Source organism: Meleagris gallopavo, chromosome Z (assembly GCF_905368555.1).
Source record: "Meleagris gallopavo chromosome Z, MGAL_WU_HG_1.1, whole genome shotgun sequence".
In the NCBI taxonomy this organism is placed as follows: domain Eukaryota; kingdom Metazoa; phylum Chordata; class Aves; order Galliformes; family Phasianidae; genus Meleagris; species Meleagris gallopavo.
This window is the reverse complement of record NC_139435.1, coordinates 62,718,525-62,738,702: the sequence shown is the minus strand read 5'-3', so window position 1 is coordinate 62,738,702 and position 20,178 is coordinate 62,718,525. Positions and strand designations below refer to the sequence as shown.

Sequence of the window (20,178 nt, the reverse complement as noted above, 5' to 3'; positions counted from 1 at the left end):
CTGTATCTATCCTAGTAGTGCTCAGTGTCTCCTTTTTCAAATTAAAAATTGAAATTATGGATTATTTCTGTCAGGAATCATCTATGTTAATATGTAGTTTCTGGATCTTAATGTACAGCTGAGCAAAAACAAATTATAAACTTTTTTGAAACTTCCTTTCTATAGCGCATTAACACCATTACCACCTTAGATGATAAATGTTATATCCTCCTTCTAACAACTCTATCCTGAGGTTCCTTTTGTTTGAATCTTTTTAGAACTTCTGTCAGCCCAGAGTTATGGGTTTTGGCACAGTGTATGTGTGTTCAAGCAGCCTTTTAGTAGATCTTTTTGGTGATGCTTTTAATTGGCATTTTTGTGAAACAGTTGAACAATATTCCTTACAAGTATGTAAGTAAGATGAAGTGCATAGAATGATGGGTTTTTACACAGTTCTGCAATTTTAATTGTATAATTGGAACAAGCACATACCAATAGGTGCTATAAGAAAGGGGTATCTTAATAAGAGTGTTTAAGTAGATGTTTTGAAGGCATAGGTACTGAATTTCAAAACTTTGAATTTAACTTAGTTGCAAGTTCTTTGTATACTGTCCTCCTCAACTTCTCTTCTGCTAAGAAGCTGTTCATGCATCTGTTTTTGTTTGCTGTAGTTAAGAGAGCTCTGGCCCTGGTGCAAGAGCTATTATCTCTTCACTTTTCCCAACATTTTTTTTTCTCCAGTTGTCTGAGATGAAGAGCTATTCGTTTTATACACTGGGCTGTCATCACTGCACATGTCTGTACAGAATATAGAATTAATATTACCTGCTTGGCAACATTAAGCTAAACCCGAGATCTAGGATTAGTCTGCTGAAGCATCATTAACCTCCTGCATTCCAGCGTGCCAAAAAGATTACCCTGCAGCTCTAGTCACACGCAATTTTGTATTATCAGCTTTTCTGTTTGATCTCTGTAGTTGTGGTTGATAATGGTGAGCTTCTATGAACCCTGATTTACGATAAAGATGAGAGAACTTATTACTTCTGCCCTTTTATACATATATAAAACCCTTATGTTTTGCTTACATGATATATAGGAATTTTGAAAATATATCTAAGCACAGTTGAAAAAGGACTCCAAAGTGCTTTTCCAGTTCAGTGCTTGTTTGGTTATAATGGAGAAATCAACCATTATTCTGTCAACCATGTGAGACAAGGCAGGGTTTGCACAGAAATCTATCAGTGCCATGATTAAATTCATCAAGATGCTTCTGCTCTCTGAAACCGTTTCTGTCACTCTTAGATTTGGGATATTGAGCTGAGGCAGTATAAAACACTGGCATCATTCAAATTCCCTGCTTCTCTCTATGCTCTCCTTTTTTCTAATGAATGTATGGTTGTCAGCTTAGCTGTTTGGGGTAACAATATTGGTGCCAATGCGAAGGAAATGGAATATTTCTTTACACATACTTGCTATCAGTTGTACTTTCTGCTTTCTGTGAAGATATTTTTCAGTATGATTGCTTCATTTGGTACTACAAAATCATGTTGCCATTTCTCAGCCGGGAGACAGATTATGATGATAGCTGTATCGCACTGTGTTGGTTAGTTCTACTTTTCATCATGGGAGAAAGCAATCAAAACAAACTACTTGAATTTCAGGAAGGGCAGTATCTATCCTATGAAGAGCTGATAATGAAATAAGAACCCCACTGATGTACACAAGCAAGATTTGTGCCCTAATATAGACATCTCTAATTTCCAACACTGAATTTCCTATTATTTTACCTACTTGAAGGTATAATTTGGGGGAGAAAAAGACATTGAATCTTTCTACTTTGTGTATTTTTAAAAAGATGCCTAATAATGACTGAATCTACTTTTTACATGGATGTTGATTGCCTGATATGCATAATAGAAAAGGAGGGTTGCCTTAAATAAGCAGATATCATCTTGCATTTACGGAATTCATCTGATTTAAAATGTTTTAAATAAAACATTTCAGTGAATCCAAACTCTGTAATATTGATACATACATACATTGATATATACATTACACATTACATCACACATTATACATACGTAAATGTGTGTGTATATACATATGTGTGTGTGTGTGCATGTGTATATATATACACACGATGCGTATATATACACATTGTCAGAAAGTACTCATCAATTAATCTGTTAAGCATTCTAAAGAGATAGTGACCCTGCATGTCAAAATGGGATGCCTGGGTGCTGATGAGGGGCTAGAATCATCCTTCTGTCTCCTTCAGTGTCAGTGTGAGCACTTAGTCACAGGTCCAGCTCAGGGAATCATTTGTTTAATATGCCAGTGGTATTAGAAGCCTGTGGAGAGAAGACTTATGATTAGAAAGGGTAAATTCAGACTGACCACACACTGATGTCTTAAGGTAAAAGAGAAGTACGCAGCTAATGAGCTGGGAGACCTGAATGTTTACACAGATGAGGGCATAGGTGGGGAATGAGGTACAGAACCATAAATAAGAGTGTATGAAGGAAAAGATATGGAAATAAGAGAATATCTTATTTCTCATTTTCCCAATCAGGGATTGGGAAAAATAGTAGAGACTTAGGAGGGGACTACTGGCAATTCATTATTACGTAAGTGAGAGTTTTTGAAAGATATTTAATTCACATCCAATAAACATAAGGAAATACATGTTCTACTAAAGTGGAATTGCAAATATCTTAAAGGTAGGATTTAGCTATGCACATATTATTAAAAATGATCTTAGTAAATAAATACGCAGAACTACAGGCTGCTTCTGGGAAGGTTAAATCAGAACAGCTGCCAGGATCTTAGAGGCTAGAAATGAATTGAGTGAAGTTTCCTTATACTTAGTCACAGAACTGCATAATGGCTGATGTTGGCAGAGAGTTCTGGATCCATCTACCCTTGATGCAGCAGGGACACTCAGAGCAGGATCCCTAGTAGGACCACATCTGGACTGCTTTTGAAGATCTCCAAGGAGGAGACTGCACATGCTCTCTGTGCCAGCGCTTCATCACCTGCACAGCATAGAAGTGCTTCCTGATCATCAGGGTAACCTCCTGTGTTCCGTTTTGTGCCCATTGCCTCATTGCATGGCATCTGGCAGAATACATGACTGAACAGAAGGAATACTCGATGATGAATGGAAGCTAAGCAGAAATATGATGACATGAACAATACTTCAAAGAATGCCCTTGTTTTAAGCAAGGAGTAAATGAACTGTGAGGATAATTAGGTGGTTGCAAGATAAAAGCAGCGTAGAAATTGCTGCCATCTTTCCCTGTTGCCCTCTCAGACATATCTCAAACATTAATAACAAGCACACACTTACTCCCTGGTCCTCCTCCTGTTCTGACCTTATGTTAAAGGCTCAGTGGGGTCAGAGAGAATCAAAATGAATGTGATGGCTTTCGATGAAATGACAGAAAATGAGAGTGGTTGGCTGGCAGGTTGGTGAGTGGCTGCATGGTATGAAATACTGGAGGACTGAAAAAAGGATCAAATGTAGAGTCCCATGGAGACTGGTCAGGTCAAGGACATGGCTTTTTAAGTGGATTAAATATTTGGAGAAAGGTGAAGGGGTGAGACCATCTGATTGAAGTGCTTTTTGGTAATTACATTATTCTAGATGTTTTCGACTAATCAAGATGGTGTGATTGAATGAAAGAAGATAAGTTTGCTTGTGTTTTTCAGAGACAGTTTCATTCTTTGGCATAAGGTTACTTAGAGTCGTTTCAGATGAGTTGGATTTTTTGTTCTCTAACCCTAGATGCATAGCCTTCACTGGCATTAAATGGCAACAGTTTGCATCAAGAAGAACCTGTGATCCTTTTAGCCTCTCCCTTTTAAGTAATAGTGCATTAATGTTGTAGAATGAAGAGTTGTCTGGAAGCATTGTCTAAGTATTGTATTGAATTTCCTATTTGTCCATTGAAATTTAAATATTGGCAATGTATATTTTGTGCCAGAGTGAGAACAAGAATGTGCTCAAGTTGTGTGTAGTAGGTTTGCAGTATATGAATGTGGAATTTATTTGTGTGGGGCATTGTACAGAGTGCTGCTCTAATTATAAAGATGATGCTAAGACAAACTAACTGCTTAGTGAATTCCACTCAGTGTCATTTTGATTACAGTGATAATTAAACAAAACAAAGCAAGGCTTTTTCCAAATGTCCTGGAATTGTGGTCGGCTATTTGTGCATGTTGTGTGCAGAGTGAAATTACTTGTTAGGAAATGGTATACACTGTGCACTGAGAAACGTGATTGAAACATATTTAACAGATAACTTTTTATGCTGTGTCTTTCTATGTGCAGCTGTCATGGATGGAAAATTCATGTATGGCAATGGTCACACCTGCAACAATAACTGTTAAGAAACAGAAAGATCTTGTGAGGGAGAGTCCTTGTAAAATAACTGTGGTGATGCAAAGTTTTCGCATATTCTAAGAGTTGCATCTTGTCCCAAAAGAATGTTATTACAGATAATGTCAGTTTTACTCAATGATTATTCAGGCTAAAGGGTAGACTCCTCAGTAAATCTCTGGTACATTTAAATGATTGTTAATAAAGGTTTAAAAGAGTAACAGAATAGAGTGGCCATAGAATTGTTAGATCCACTGTCAGCAAACTGGCTACACTAATGGTTTTTACTGGATAATTCTGAAATTATCTTGGGAAAAATCTATCAGTACAAACGCACTTACCTACAAGCAGTATGCATTGTGAGTGCTTTAGAGGTAGAGAAAGCAGTAATTGATCAGAATGCCCTGAGATTGAGTGGGTGATCAGTATCTCTTTCTTGACAGAACTCTTTTGGAGGATGCCCTTTTATGTTAGCCTCAGTGACAGCTGAGTTCATTCTGCTTTTTTTGTTACCCCTTCTCGTTTCTATTATGGAAGCACAAACTGAGGCATCCAGAAAATCTTCCTTTGGGCCAAGAAATGTACAGCTGTGTATTCAGATGTTCCTGTCCCCCTTGCATCCACCTGTGTACTTACATATGCACATCCCAATGCAAGTAGATGCTAAAAGCAAAGGCAAACACTAGATTGAGGGAAAGGGAGCATTGTTATCCTAGTTGAGGAACTAAGTTAGGAGAGAGAGAATGAACAGTCAGGAATAGATAGGGATTAATCTCAGTAGGCTCTTCTCATGCTGAATCACAGGGATCTCTATTCTCTTTCTGGCAGTATAAAATTTGCATTTTTGAGGCCAAAGAGAGAGTGTGCGTTGGCTTCATTGAAGTTCTTAGTACTTGCTCCTGCATTAGATCTCTTGTATCTGGAAAAAGTGAAACTGAACAGTGGTGAAATCTATCTGGGAATTTAATCTTGTGGTGTAATGCTTTCACTGAATCAGTAAATAGACTCACAGAAATGCTAGATAATTTGAATTTTCATAGTGGAACAAGTTCTGAATCTTCTGATATTTAGAAATATTCTGGATGAGTACTTAAAATTGTGATGTAATTATCTTGGAGGGATGATGTATTTAGTCTTACCTAACACTGTAATATAGAAAAACATGATAAGTTTTTAAGGACTTCAGAACACATTGAAATGGCACTGGCAGTACCCACTAAGTTAAAGAATGATTGATGCTTTCCAACTATGTAGTGTATAATCCTCAGTGCACCTGAGTGTACCACTCATTGCAGCTTGTAACAATTGCAGTGGGTGTCTTTTGGAATTGAAGTAAAATAATTTATCTTCCATTTGGTTTAACTACTTCATTAGTTTGCCCATGAACCAAAACTATTTTTTAATTTTAAACTGAATCGTAGAATTGTAGAATATCCCAAGTTGGATAAGATGATCCATAAAGATCATCGAGTCCAATTCCACCTTCTCCAACTCCTTTGTGTATTTAGAATTATAGAATTGATTGAAAAAGACCTTCAAGATCATCAAGTCCAACTGCCACCTAACCATACTACCCTAACTCTAACAACCCACCAGTAAATCATGTCCCTGAGCACCACATCCAGATGCTTTTTAAATACATTCAGGGATAGTGACTCAACTACCTCTCTGAGGAGCCTGTTCTAGTGCTTAACAACCCTTTCAGTAAAGAAGTTTTTCCTTATATCCAACCTAAACCTCCCCTGGCACAACTTGAGGCCATTTCCCCCTCTCCAGTCACCTGTCACCAGTGGAGAAGAGACCAGCCCTGCTTTCACTGCAATCACCTTTCAGGTATTTTAAGAGAGCAATAAGGTCTCTCCTCAGCCTGCTCTTCCCCAGACTAGACAGCCCCAGTTCCTTTAGTTGCTCCTTGTAGGGCATATTCCCCAAACTGTGCACCAGTTTTGTTGCCTGTCTTTGAAACTGCTGCAGCACCTCAATGTCCTTGTATACTGACATGCTTCTGGGCACTGGAGGCCTTGAAAACACTCGGGGCTGCCCTAGACAGGCTCACACCTCTAAGAGATGGCAACCCAACACTCACTCTCACCTTTCTTGTGGGTGGTTTACCCTTGGTGACCAACAGTGAGGCCATAAGGACAAAGCATTGCAATCCCTCCCTGCAGCAATGCCTTTACGATGTTTATCAGCATGAGGATGGCAGCACACCACTGACTTATTTATAGCCAGCAATTTCTCACACTCCTCCAGCTGCTTCAGCAAGTTGGAGGGCTTGCCCAGCCCTTGAAGTCCTTATTCTTAGATAATTCTGGGGTCATGCCTGCGTTCATGAACCTTTGACACAAGTGCCAGAATTGTACAAAGATAAACTCAGATGGAATTCCAAGCAGTTATGAGGGAGTATAGGAGTTAGTAGTGATACTGATGTAAAGTGTAGAAAAGTTTGTTACCCTCCTGTTTGGGAAGGTAAAGAGATGGAAAAGATGAAAGAGATTGGAAAAGATGAAATGTTTTAAAATGCACTGTATCAGCTGCAGGAGCTTTTGAACTGAAGCTTTTTTTCTCTTGTATGAGAAATGAGGTAAGACAATATACAGAACCACTATAAAGAACAACATTTTTAATGCACAGGAAATCTGTACATAAAACTACCCGGTTGTACTATTCCACCCTGCAGTCTAGAGAACTCTGCCTGTTCCTGGCCTCTTTGGTGCTGTCTGCCTGTTGTGACATTGGTCTCTGGTGGCTGAGATAGCAGCGATCTGCCAGCAGAGAGCAGTGCAGCCTCTTGCCATTACTTGAGGAAAGGTAACTTGAAACGTCAGGTACAAAGCAGATGAATAAGGAATACCGAGACGCACTAAATGTAGAGTTGGAATGGAACATGAAGGTAAAGCTGAAAAGATACTCTCAATTAAGAACATAATGAGAGCTGGAAGCAGTGGTTGGTCAACATGAAAAAAAAAGAAGCAAAATCAAAAGTACAGATTACTAAAAGCAAATGAGAGTATACAGAATACAGAAGAAAGAAACAAGTAGTGTGAAAATAGACCTGGAGAATAAAAGGAAAATGTTTGCAAGGAGACTGTGGCATTGTCCTTACCCCCCTGAACCAATTACAGGTATTGGGGAAGTATCTGGGGAAGGAGAGGAGCCCGGAAAATGATTATTATCTCTGGTATCATGAATTAGTATATATGTGTTATGTCTCAGTCCTTCTTAATGCACTTTTTGTATTTATTGTCATCTGGAATAATTATTGTTATGTCTTCATACTGATATTCATCTAAGATTAAAAGAGAAGAAATTAAAATCTCTGGTTGATATTAAAAATTTAACTTTTGGACTGCTTATTTTTGCAATGGTGCAAGGATTGTGCCATGGTTTATATCGCATTTATTCCTGTTTCTCATGAATTTTTTGAACTCTTTTCAGGATTTGGCACTCTTGTAATAAAACGTAGTAAGATGATCAGGAAAGTTTCAGCTGCAGAGTATGGCATTCCCTAATTACAAGTGTAACATAATCCAGCAGAATCTAGGACTGCCACTAGATTCTAGGGGAGAGAGGGAGTGGGAAAAGAATTTTTTTTTGTTCTTGCAGTGGGTACAACATGACATCTATCTTGTTAAGGATTTTTCTAGATTTCTTACTGGATCTGAAAGCAAATGGTTTCTTCTTTATGTAGCATCACCCCAAAGCCTTTGTAAAATGCTTGTGTGTTATGTAAAATCTGCAGCTTTCTAAAGGTGCTTTTGGCTTTACTATTACCTTTTGAAATCTTTACAGCTCCCATGCTCAGAACCATCCAGCTTTCTTTACTGAATTGCTAGTGGGAACAAGGAAGTAGGAATTCAACTTCATTGTTGTCCAGGTGGCATTTCCTGTTACTTGCTTAGGTTTATAGTTTTGGTACAGTAATTAGTATACAAAAAGCTGGAAAGATGGCTGTAATTCCAAAATGAACTCTCTATAGCACTCTCCCTCCCACTCTCAGCTTAGTACCGCCCCTTCCATGCGCTCTTTAGCCAGCAGCAAGACAGCTGTGTTTGATCATAAACCACTTAAACTCCGGGCTCGCTGGAAAGGGAAACTTCAGCGTGAAGTGCAGCATTGGCTTGTCTCAGAGACAGCAGCTTTCTTTTCTTCTCCCTCCCGAGCACTGAAGACCGTAGCTTCTCTCCTTTTATTTCTCTGTAAACTTGAGCAAAGCTCACCAAATTGTTCTGAGCACATTAAGCAACGCTTTGAGGTGTCCTTAAATGGAGTTGCAGAAAAGAGCAGCATAAAACATACAGCAGACGTGAAGCACGACTTGCGGACGGACTGAGGCAGCCTTGGGATCTAGGCAAGCAGCTTCTTCCTGGGATTTTCTGAGCCCTCCATGGTATTAGCAAATCACTAGCAGCAATGGATTATATGTGAAGTGAAAATTAGTTTGGCTCTTTTAGAAGGTCTTTGATTGTTAATGTTAACAGTTAATGTGGAGTAAAAATGGCTGTCTAGAGCAGAATATTCGATAGAAAAAAATCGGAGAAGAAAGTATTGAATGGGTTAAACAAATCTTCGAAGCATTAAAACCTGCAGAAATCATCAAGCCCTGAGAAGTCTCATCATGAATTCTGGAGTTGCTTTGAAATATGGAAATGACTCTCCTGCAGAGCTGAGTGAGGTAAGCAGTTTCAGTGTCCTTCTTTGTGCTTTAAAAAGAAACACTCCCCTTTTGGGCTTTCACTCTGCAAGCAGTGCAATTAAAAATTAATAGAATATGTAACTTGCTATAACTTGCTGTGCCAGTGAGGAAATGACCTGAACTTTCTTACTGCTTTAGACTGAATAAGTGGTGAAAAGCAAACGATGCAATCATGTCAAGATGCTTTTTCCTGTTACCATGCAGCAGAGATTGCCTTACCTCCCAAGAGCTGTGTTTATGCCCAAGGTTCATCTTTACAATGGGTGAAATGCAGAGATCTCAGTTGATTTTAAGCAGATGTTAACTAATTTAGGAGGGAGTTGGGCTAGTGGAAGATGACAAATATTTTTTGGTATGACAACAGCATTGGCAAAGTTGTGTTTGACTATTTAACCAAGCTGTTGTTGTTCCTTTACACTGGATGAATATTACCTTCCGTGCTTAAAAGAAAGCAAACCATGGGAAACTTTCTACTTTTCCCTTGCAAACTCTAGTCAGCTGTTATTTCTTATAGGTATGAGTATGTCTGGTTTTTGTATAACACATTTGTTAATATTTTGAATAAGTCAGAAATTAAAGCCGTATCAAATGTTATGTGGATACTTAATAAATATAAGTAGTATATCTTGCCAGTTAATGAAAAATCTTAGATGTATCCTCTTTATGAGTTTACTTGTATTGAGAACCACTGATTTGAGTAATTGTCATGGTTTCATGATTTTTCATTATCGGTATTCCACATCATAACATCATGCAATGCACTGGGGGTTTGACTGCTGATGCTCAAGTTCCGGGTGCCTGTCCAGAGGAGAAGAGCAGCTACGTTTCCCCAGGGGGCTTTGCGGTCAACGAGGAGATATAACTCCCGGCAAGGTCACCTGATGCTCTCTTCTTTGCCTGCGCTGCTTCGCTTGCGCTTCTCTGCCTGCGCTGCTTCGCTTGCGCTTCTCTGCCTGCGCTTCTCGCCTGCGCTTCTCTGCCTGCGCTTCTCATCTCAGCGTTGTGGTAAGGCCGATCCACTATCAATTTCACATTCTCTCTCCTTATAAAATTCTGTTGATACCATATTTAGTAAATTACTTTGTTTTACCTCAGATTGTTGCCACTGTTTTCAATTATTTCGGGGTCCCTTATTTTCTTTTTTTTTCCGGGGGCGCGGATCCGCGGATCCCTCCGCCCTTCTAGTCACGGAACCGGGCCGAACCAGCCCGTAAACCATTGACATTCTTGGTGGAGAATGCGGGCAACAGTTGCTTTTTAGCTTTTTGAACAAATCTCTCTCTCCGCTCTCAGACAGCTTCATTGGGAAAGTTTATCTGTTTCACCAGTACTGTCTGAAAGCGTGACCTTGAAAAGTCCAGGCGGACGGCCAATACTCTAGGATATTTGTAAACTTTGAGCCTTGCTATCTTGTTTCTGTAAAAGAAAAAAAAAGAGAAAAAATGCTTTCTCTACTGAAACTGCCTTTTAAGGGGCTGCATGCCACTGTCTCTTCTTTCTTAATGCTAAAAACATACTGGGCCTTAATTAAGTTCACCACTTTGCTCTATGGAGCAATAGGTATATATAGCCAATTGAAAACATGGATGGAAATAACTATGTGGCATCTGCATATTATGTGGCATACCATTCCAGAGGGAGCTGCTAATTTTACAGGGTTGGGGATTCTTAAGCAGGTTTCCAGCCTCTCCTTTGAATTCTTTATGCGGATTTTCAATGCTCACCTGATCACCTTATTAATCTCCGTGAATGTACTGCTCACCATTTCACTTATTATTAGTATTTATTATATTTTGAGGAAGTCTGCCCCAAAACCAGTAAATACTGAGTGGCAGGGAATGTGGAGAGGCCTGGGTGAGACTTTAGAGAGATGGAAATCTTCGGTGTCATGGAACTTTACTCCAGAACACCTGAAAGACCCTGAAAATTTAAACAGATATTTGAGACAGGAATGTCGTGACTCAGGAAGATCTGAGGAGGCCCAAATTGTTTGGGGCCTGGCTAATGCTTACCGGGCCTTATTCAATACTATCCTGGAGAGGGAGAGAGTTTGTGAAATTGAAAAGGAGAGTCTCAGGGAAACAGTGCAAAATGAGCGAGAGAGTCTCCTGGTCGAGAGAAACAGCCTCCAATCTGAGAGAGATGCCCTCCGAATTGAGAGAGACTCCCTGCAATCCAAACTCAACAGTCTTCAATCTCAACAAGACACCCTCCAATCTGAGCTAGATACTCTCATAATCGAACGAGACAGGCTCCGAGCTGAACTGGAGGATGAGAGCATTGGAACTGACCAACCTGATCAACTACAGGAAGCACCACAATTGATGTCACTTGCCCCTGTAAGAGGACGGAAAATGAAACGAATCTCGACTCAGTTAGAAGAGAAGAAAGAAGAGGAGAGAGGTCCAGAGGAGTGGCTCCAAGATCCACAAGAAGCACCCCTAAGTCCAGGGGAGGGGCCCTCAGTAAGACCACGGTCACCGGCGCCAATGAGGGCAACAAGAAGTCCCGAAAGAGTAAGAGGTGAGCAAGATATCGTTACCATTGTTGATCGATCTCTGAAAATGAATGAAATTCGAAGTCTGAGAAAAGACTTTTCACGTCACCCAAATGAGCCTATTGCCACTTGGTTACTTCGATGTTGGGACAATGGGGCCAACAGTGTGTGGCTGGATAGTAGAGAAGCTCGCCAACTGGGTGGCGTTGCTAGGGACTCAGCCATTGACAGAGGTATTAGTACATGCCAGAACCAGGCCTTTACCCTCTGGAAGCGGATGTTGTTAGCTGTAAAAGAAAGATACCCCTTCAAAGATGATCTGATGCCTGAGAAAAAGAAATGGGCTGATATGGAAGAAGGCATCTGTTATTTAAGAGAATATGCTGTGGTGGAAATGCTACATAGCCCCGATTTCATTCCTGACGAGCCAGACCAAGAGCATGATCCCGAGAGAGTCAGGTGTACACCAAACATGTGGCGTACATTCACAAAGACCGCACCAGAAAGGTACGCCAGCACATTTGCAGCAATGTATGGCAGAGGGGAAAGAAGACCCCTTATAAGTGAATTGGTTAATAAACTTCAAGACTTTGAGTTACATTTAAGCCCTCTGCGAGCTTGTGTTTCAGCCATTACAAAGGTAGCTGAAAAGCTGGACAGAATGGAAAACAAACAAGAAGATATAATAGACAAACTATCAACCGTGCCTGAAGCTGATAAATCCATGGAGGTAACGGATACATCAAATGGGGACCAGAATCCCCAAAACAGCCTATTGGAGGGGCTGATCAACTTGATTTCCTCCCATTAGAAATCCTAATATAAAATCCTAAGTATTTTATTGAAGTCATTTTGTAGAAAATTGAATCTCTGGTCCAGTGTAACTGAAGTGCTTCTCTTTCTTCTTTGCCCTTTTTTTTTTTAAATACACTTTATATTGCAATGCATCTTTTTTTAATGTTTTGTTTTATTAGAAATAATAGGACATACATAGGCAGAATGAAAGAGTTCAAAATTTGTGGAATTAATTATTCAGAGATGGGAGGAACAGAGATGTAGAATGGAAATTAAATCAGTGATCTAGTGAATGGGACAGTGGAGAAAATATTTGAGACCTTAGCGAGTGCAGTACCTTGTCATGCAAGATGAGTGGCAGGTTTATGACTGGGGAGTACAAGTAAAACAAATTTTATATACATTCCTCCTCTGACTACAAAAGAATTCAATTTAATTCGCTTTATTTTTTTTTATGATTCTTTAGAGAATATATATTGGCAACACAGCATAAATTGAATTCATAAACTCAGTATAAAAGCCTGTTATGTTTTATAGGAGTTTTTTTTTTTTAGAAGTCTGCCATATAGTTCCTGGCTACATTTGTGTCATTGTCCTGTTGATCTGCTTTCTGTCCCTTCAGCATTTGATTTTCAAAGCTACAGGATCACACAAAATGTGAAGTCCCACAAGGACTTGATATTTGCCTAGTTATTTGGAGCAGGCAGTATTTACTGGTAGCATTTCTACCTTGGAACGTTCTTTGTTCATATTTATTTTACTCATTCACAAAATAAGACTTTTGTTGTAAGAAGTATATTTTTCCTCTGCAGTTCAACATGAGAAATGTGAAAAAGAAGTCAGTGTTCATGTATCATAGAACATTTTCCTTGTTTATTTTTGTTATTTTGTTCCAACAAGCTTACTTTTATATTTGATTTACATCTATAGTCTAGTGCCAAAGATAAGTGAGGATTAGTCCCCATTCTGACTGCAAACATACCAGTGAAGATCTTATATTCCTAGCTTTCCCCATCTGCGAATCATAATTTCTTTGCTGTTGCTTTTCATCTTTGTCATTTGAGCTGCTTGTGTAAGCATACTTCAGTCTGTTTTACTCACAGGGCCAGGTCAGCCAATCTCAGTATTGGTCTTTGATAGGATGTTGTTTTTAATGAAACCTGGGGAATTTACAGACACAGCGTATTTTTCATGGGATAGGTTGTGCAAGTACTCTGAGATGCAGTTAGTTAATTATCTCTCAATTTCTATGACTTTCTTCTCTCTCTAACTTGCATGCTTGTGTTAGACTTTTTTCTGGTTTTGACTTACACTGCTTTGGTTGCTCCTGCTGAAGACAGGAAGTCTTGACTAAAGGCTGTACATATAACTTTTAAATCCGTGTTTCTCACTAGTTTGTCACACTTCTCCCCTTTTCTTTTGTTTCTCATTATATTTTCTGCGTGTCAATGTTTATTTTTGATCAGTGGAAGACAGTGGCATTGTGTTCAGTGGGAAAAGTTGGAACTGGTTCTGTTAGGAAATGATGAAATTAGTGCAGTCTCAGTATGTATTAACCCACACTTTTATTTCTACTATCAGTTCATATTTTCACACTGAAGAGGGCTGTTACCTATGTTTGCATGGCAAAAAAAATGACAGACCAGGAGAGGCTGTGATGCAGATTTTGTTGTAGGTGCCTTGATCTCTTCATCTCAGGATGTGAAGCTCTAGGCATAAAACTACTATTATTAAAATAAATAGGAAAACTATAAAGCCCTGGAGGTGTAGTAAATGCATTGTTGAATAGATGCATTAAATGAAACAGAAAGTGAAATTATTGCAACTCATTTGTATTGAAACTTGCTTGAGATTTAGCTCTCTCTTTGGGAAATGGGCAAAAATTAATTGGCATCTTTATTTTTTAAAGACACAGCTGTAATTGTAGAAATTTGTGTGTGGTTAATATTTACTATTTATAAAGTTTTGTCCAGGTAAGCAGATCTTGATAGTCTTGATTGCTTAATCCCTGTCCCATTCCAAAGGTCATGCAGAAATAAATAAAAAGGAAAAACTCTCAGATTTATGTCGCAGGTCAGTGTGGTGCTTTGTGATTCACTACTTTTGGAGTCTTGATCTGTACATTGTTACTCAATTTCTTCTGTTTTTCTTTCCATTCAGACTTACCTTTCTTTTGCTCAGAGAACAAAATATAGATTAACCAGTATGCTGTTTGCATAGCAGAATCACCTTATAACTGCATAGGGAGGTAGAAGAAGCAGTGTTCTTGTGTAGCAAGGCTTCCTTATGGTAGTAGTAGCTGTTCAGTTGGTTTCTTTTTTGTTTGTTTATTTTTAAAGTGAAGTATGATACATTAAGAGATGCAAATCTAAAAAAAGCCCTGAAGTCTACATGTGCAAGATGGCTCTTACTTGCACTCTATGAGAATGCAGGACAGACTTTGGTAAACAAGTAATAATGTCCAACCAACCTCTGCTTTAATTCTGCTAAGTGGGCAAACTGCAAATTTTTGACAGTTTTCACCTGTCAACATTACACCTTATTGTTATTTGCAGTTTGCTTCTTAAGGCTTGATTGAGTATGGGTGTTATTTGTATGCAATACCCAACACCAAAATTAAGTGAATTGTAGATTATCTTGTTGTTATTTTTCTTTATCTTGTTGTTATTTTTCTTTATCTTGTTGTTATTTTTCTTTATCTTGTTGTTATTTTTCTTTATCTTGTTGTTATTTTTCTTTATCTTGTTGTTATTTTTCTTTTTCTTTTTGGTTGTACTGTACTGTAAACCTTCAATGTAGTCACAGAGTGTACTCTTAGAACCAACATTATGAGTGTCACCAAAACATGTCCAGGTAAGCAATTCATTGCACAGATGCTTCATGGTTTTGTTTCATTTTGTTTTGTTTTTTGCTTGTTTGTTTTTTTGAATAATCAGAATTTATTTGCTTTGTACATATTCATTCCTCCAGTAGTTTTTCAGGACATGTTTGTATAGAAGGAGCTGGTTGGTCTAACCTGTATTTTCTTCTTTCAAATCCAAAGACACCACCTTTTACTCAGGAAGTCCTTTAATTTCAGTTTGTTATAAGCTGAAAGCAGGTTTTATGGAAGGGTATCGCTGCATGTTAGTCTTCTTAAACCTCTCCACAAGCCATCCTGTGCTGAAACAGAATTCTATTGTCTTATCTAGTACAGCTTTTGTGCTGAATGCTGTTAGCAGTAAGGCACATGTCTAATCATGGCCAGTTCAAAAATGTAGCATAGGAACATTCAGGGACTACAATTAGTAAGCTTTGTAATGTCTTTTTCAATTTCTTACCTAAGGGCTAAATTATATCCTCAGATTAAGAGTCAAATTATATTCTTGGATTCAGTTTTCACTAAAGTGACCCTTGTGAACTTGCTGATGGTAAGATTATGCCAAAGAGATTTTCTTGTGAGCTAAGGGCTGGTGTTGTAGTAGTGCAGTACATTCAGCACTTTAGACACAAATGATGCATTTAATTGCGTTCTTTTATCATTTATTATGTAAGTGGATGGTGCTCCTTAAAAAAGGGAATAGTGAAATTGAAAGGTACTGTGCTGATTTAGGTGTACACTTCAGACTTTATGCTTCTTTCTTTGTGTTTGGAAGTCAATTAATTATTTAGGGAATGACCATTGTGGCTTGCAGCCTTACGCTGATCTATATGTTCATTAACCCTATTTATTGTGTAGAGAAGCATATTGTCAATTTCTCATGGGAAAAGTAGTTTATTTGTCTACTTAACAATGGGATATTTAAAAGTTTCAAGAGGGGAACAGAAGACAGGATTCAAACTTTGTGTTTGTGTGGGGAGCAGGATAATGAGATCATAAGATGGATTTCATCAAAGTCTTCTGAGTTATACAAAATGTGTAGAAGTATAGGGCCAAATTTGAAAGGCTTAAGTTCTGAGCTTTTTATAATTTGACTGTAGGGCAAAATGCTGCTTTTTTTTTTTTTTTTCTTTAAGATTTACATTCCACTGCTACTATAGTTAGAAATGACACTTTAAGGAGAAAATCGTGTAAAAAGAGAACTGCAAAAAAAGAAGGGGCTGCATGGCTTGAAGTCATGTACATGAGCCAGTGGGGGAGTCGGAGGTCAGGTGGGGTCAGGTCCACAACTTTGGGCTGAGACAAGGCAAGGGAAACATTCAGCAGCAACAGTCCCCACATTGGGGGACTTTCTAATGTATTTCTCTGCTTTTTCAGGCAAGCATAGCATATATGCATGTGAAGAAATATCACTGATGGAATAGGGAACAGGTTTTGTTTGCATTTAAGACTGGGATTAGATCTGTAATGCTTGCTTTGTCTTCCTGGGTTTGACAGTCTTACTAAGACGGACAGAGAGCAAATGTCACCCTAATACTGCATCTGCTTCCTGAATGGTCTGTAGCTGTCCGACAAACATGCCAGTACACTCTTGGTACTTCTTGTGAACACATGAACACCATCTCCCACTGGAAGCCTTTCTCTGCTGCCAGACATGGCCCTGGCCCTCAGTGTGAAAGGCATGTGGAACTCGTTTCGAAAAAGAGAATATAAAACATCTTCCCACCGGAGAGGTTGTGTGGTTTCCCCAAGCATATAGATGAATTGTGATAAATTGTTCTTGTCAATCCTTTAAGATATAACAATCTTGCAACTGATAGTGTATGATTGTCAAATACTAAGTATGTCATACTTAAATTACTTGAGCTTTGACAAAGCTCCATTGTTTTTTCGTTTGTAACGGGAGTTAAACTGAACACGTGAATGGTGTTTGTGAACAGTTGACCAACAGCTAGCACTACAGGTCAAGTCTTACAAAGGGGAACACAGTATGCACACATCAAAGTAATGCTGATGCAACTGTTTAATTTAAAGAAAATACTTTAATGGGAAACTTAATTAATCATGCTCCTGGATAGTGACTATCAAGTCTGAATGAAACTCTTGGATTGGATACACTTCTGTTCAGTTTCACTAATCTATTATGGAATATTCATCTTTGAAAAATCTGATTGATTTCTACATCTTATTTGAAGCTTGTGACAAATTACAGAGGTAAAAGCATCCTGTAAAAGGGGAAAGATATCTTTTCCAGAATCATTTGGACATCCACAGTTCATTAATAGAGAAATCTGTGGATAAATATATCAGCATCAAATATATTATGATGGGTCCTAACCCATTATAAACCCTGTTTATGATGGGTTAGGACATGAACTTGGTCTAACCGAATGAACTCTATTTCTGGCATGACCAACATATATAATTTGTGTGACGGATGCATCACATTTCCAGTGAAAAAACATGGAGACTTCAAAGAATGTTTGTTTTCAGGATTTGGGTGAGCTGCTTATCATACAAACTAAGTATTTTCCGGGCTTGGATCCTGTTGAGTTGAAGGACTATAAAAAGATTACTCAAAATGCCCAGATACTGTCAGCACAAATAATGCTCTTCTGCAGCATCCTAATGAAAAAAGAAAAAGAAAAAGAAATATAGAGATTATGTAACTAATCTGCCTGATATTTTAGCATTCCTTGATCCTAGGAAAACATGTTTGAAAAATGATTTATGGGCTAAGAAATTAATAAAGACAAATGCAAGCTGTGAATGTAACATTAATAATATGTTGAGTCTTCTAAATGCTTTTAGAGTCTTTGTGTTTTTCTTCTTACATAAAAAAAATAGAGTTCATTTCTGGGAGATTTTTGGAGATAGAAGTCAAGTCACCCTTCACCTTCTCTCCTTCCAACCTGTGTTTCTGTCTGTGATCGTCTTGGACAAAGGACTTGGGCATGTGTGCTCTACATTAGTAGAGTTTCAGAAGTTCTTTGGGAGTTCTTCGGGAGATCTATGGATCAGTGTTCTATAAAGGAATACATAAATGGAACCACCTGAAAAAGAATCCATAGATTGCAGAGTTGTTCCAAAGCAAAAGTGAGAGACGTTCCAAAAGCAAAAGTGTCTCTGCTGTATATATGGGTGAAGAGAAGGCACGGGAGAGGCTTTGTAATGAAATTGGACAGCTGTTATAGAGTATAATGAAATATTTTGATCCGGAGCCCCAAGTAGTTTGATTGCAGACTGAAAAGAAAATGTGTTGTTGCCACTCTTTTTTTCCCCTACGTCTTTAAGTTTTATAGTCCTTCCGACTTTGTATAGTATTCAAAGTTGCAGATTTTGCTTCTGCATCCTAGATTATGTGGAAAAGCCTGCTGGAGCTTCTTGGTTACACTTAATAAAAATATATCAGTCAGTGTGCTTTGCAGGGAAATGTGATGATAGCTGGATTTGAGAATTTTTAGTGATGGAACAACAGAGGCTTGATATGGAGAATAGAATCTCATGCTGCTAAAGAGAGTGCTTTGACACTGGTGGCAGTCTGCATTAGTCCCACATCAAGATTTGCCATATAAATGAATCTTCCCTGTGAAGAACTTATATTTTCAAAAGATTTAGATTTTTAATATGTCTAATGAATAGAGACATTTATCTAGAAATGGTCTTATGTATTCTAACTTAGTTGTTGTAATACATGTAAATTTTTAACTGAAATTAAGATATTAATTGACATAATTGTCAAAACTGAGTAGATTTTTAAAACAAAGCACAATTAATAATGACTTGAGTTACTTAAAGATCTCAAAATACTTCTAATTTAAAGTAAGATGTTAACAAAGAGTTGTCAAAATTCTGAATCTGCTTTAGGGATGACATTTGTGAGCTGGAAGTAACCAGGGGAACAAGTAAAGCATTAAGTCATTACAGTTTAATTCTACATTTCTGTCATGGTTTCATGATTTTTCATTATCGGTATTCCACATCATAACATCATGCAATGTACTGGGGGTTTGACTGCTGATGCTCAAGTTCCGGGTGCCTGTCCAGCGGAGAAGAGCAGCTACGTTTCCCCAGGGGGCTTTGCGGTCAGCGAGGAGATATAACTCCCGGCAAGGTCACCTGATGCTCTCTTCTCTGCCTGCGCTGCTTCGCTTGCGCTTCTCTGCCTGCGCTGCTTCGCTTGCGCTTCTCTGCCTGCGCTTCTCGCCTGCGCTTCTCTGCCTGCGCTTCTCATCTCAGCGTTGTGGTAAGGCCGATCCACTATCAATTTCACATTCTCTCTCCTTATAAAATTCTGTTGATACCATATTTAGTAAATTACTTTGTTTTACCTCAGATTGTTGCCACTGTTTTCAATTATTTCGGGGTCCCTTATTTTCTTTTTTTTCCCGGGGGCGCGGATCCGCGGATCCCTCCGCCCTTCTAGTCACGGAACCGGGCCGAACCAGCCCGTAAACCGTTGACAATTTCATGTTCCGAAATCTTTTTTGTAGCGCTGCATGCTTCTGATTGCTGCTTTGACATGCACATTGAAGAGCAAGCTGATATTATACGAAGTATTTGAAAACAATACATATGTAAATACTTAGATTTAGGAGGTGAACCTAAAAGCAGAAATGCTTGTGGCATTTTAATTTGTGTTTGTTCAGATGTTTCTTCAGAATCCAAATGTCTGTGTTAGAATTATTATTCTAAATGTAGGTACAAATGTGATCAATATACAGTCACTAAAAAATTACAGACATTATTTAAGATGTTAAGAACTTTTTAAACTTTGATTGTAATATTGCTTCTTTGTGCTTTTGTTGCTCATTTACTCTGAGATAAATGCAAAGCTCTTGTCAAGAGCTTTGAGTTATTAATGGCCAACAACAATAAACACTTTTTTTGTTGTTATTGAAGTATAGAATACTGAGCAAAATAAGGTCAGAATAGACTGCTCCTGTTAAAATGATAAGTTTTTCTTTGTG

General features: G+C 38.4%; 1 protein-coding gene across 3 annotated transcripts in view; it reads left to right on the top strand.

Annotated features, from left to right (window-relative positions):
- The window catches only part of MCC (MCC regulator of Wnt signaling pathway), a 197,812-nt gene that overhangs the window by 38,635 nt on the left and 138,999 nt on the right, over nucleotides 1-20,178 (top strand). The window contains exon 1 of one of the 3 annotated variants that reach the window (XM_085214549.1): nucleotides 8,401-9,035. The exons of the other annotated variants lie outside the window; for them this stretch is intronic. Coding sequence (XP_085070675.1) covers nucleotides 8,979-9,035 — 57 coding nt within the window. The 5' untranslated portion in view covers nucleotides 8,401-8,978. Of the gene's footprint in view, nucleotides 1-8,400; nucleotides 9,036-20,178 lie in introns of those variants that run through there. 3 annotated transcript variants of the gene reach the window in all.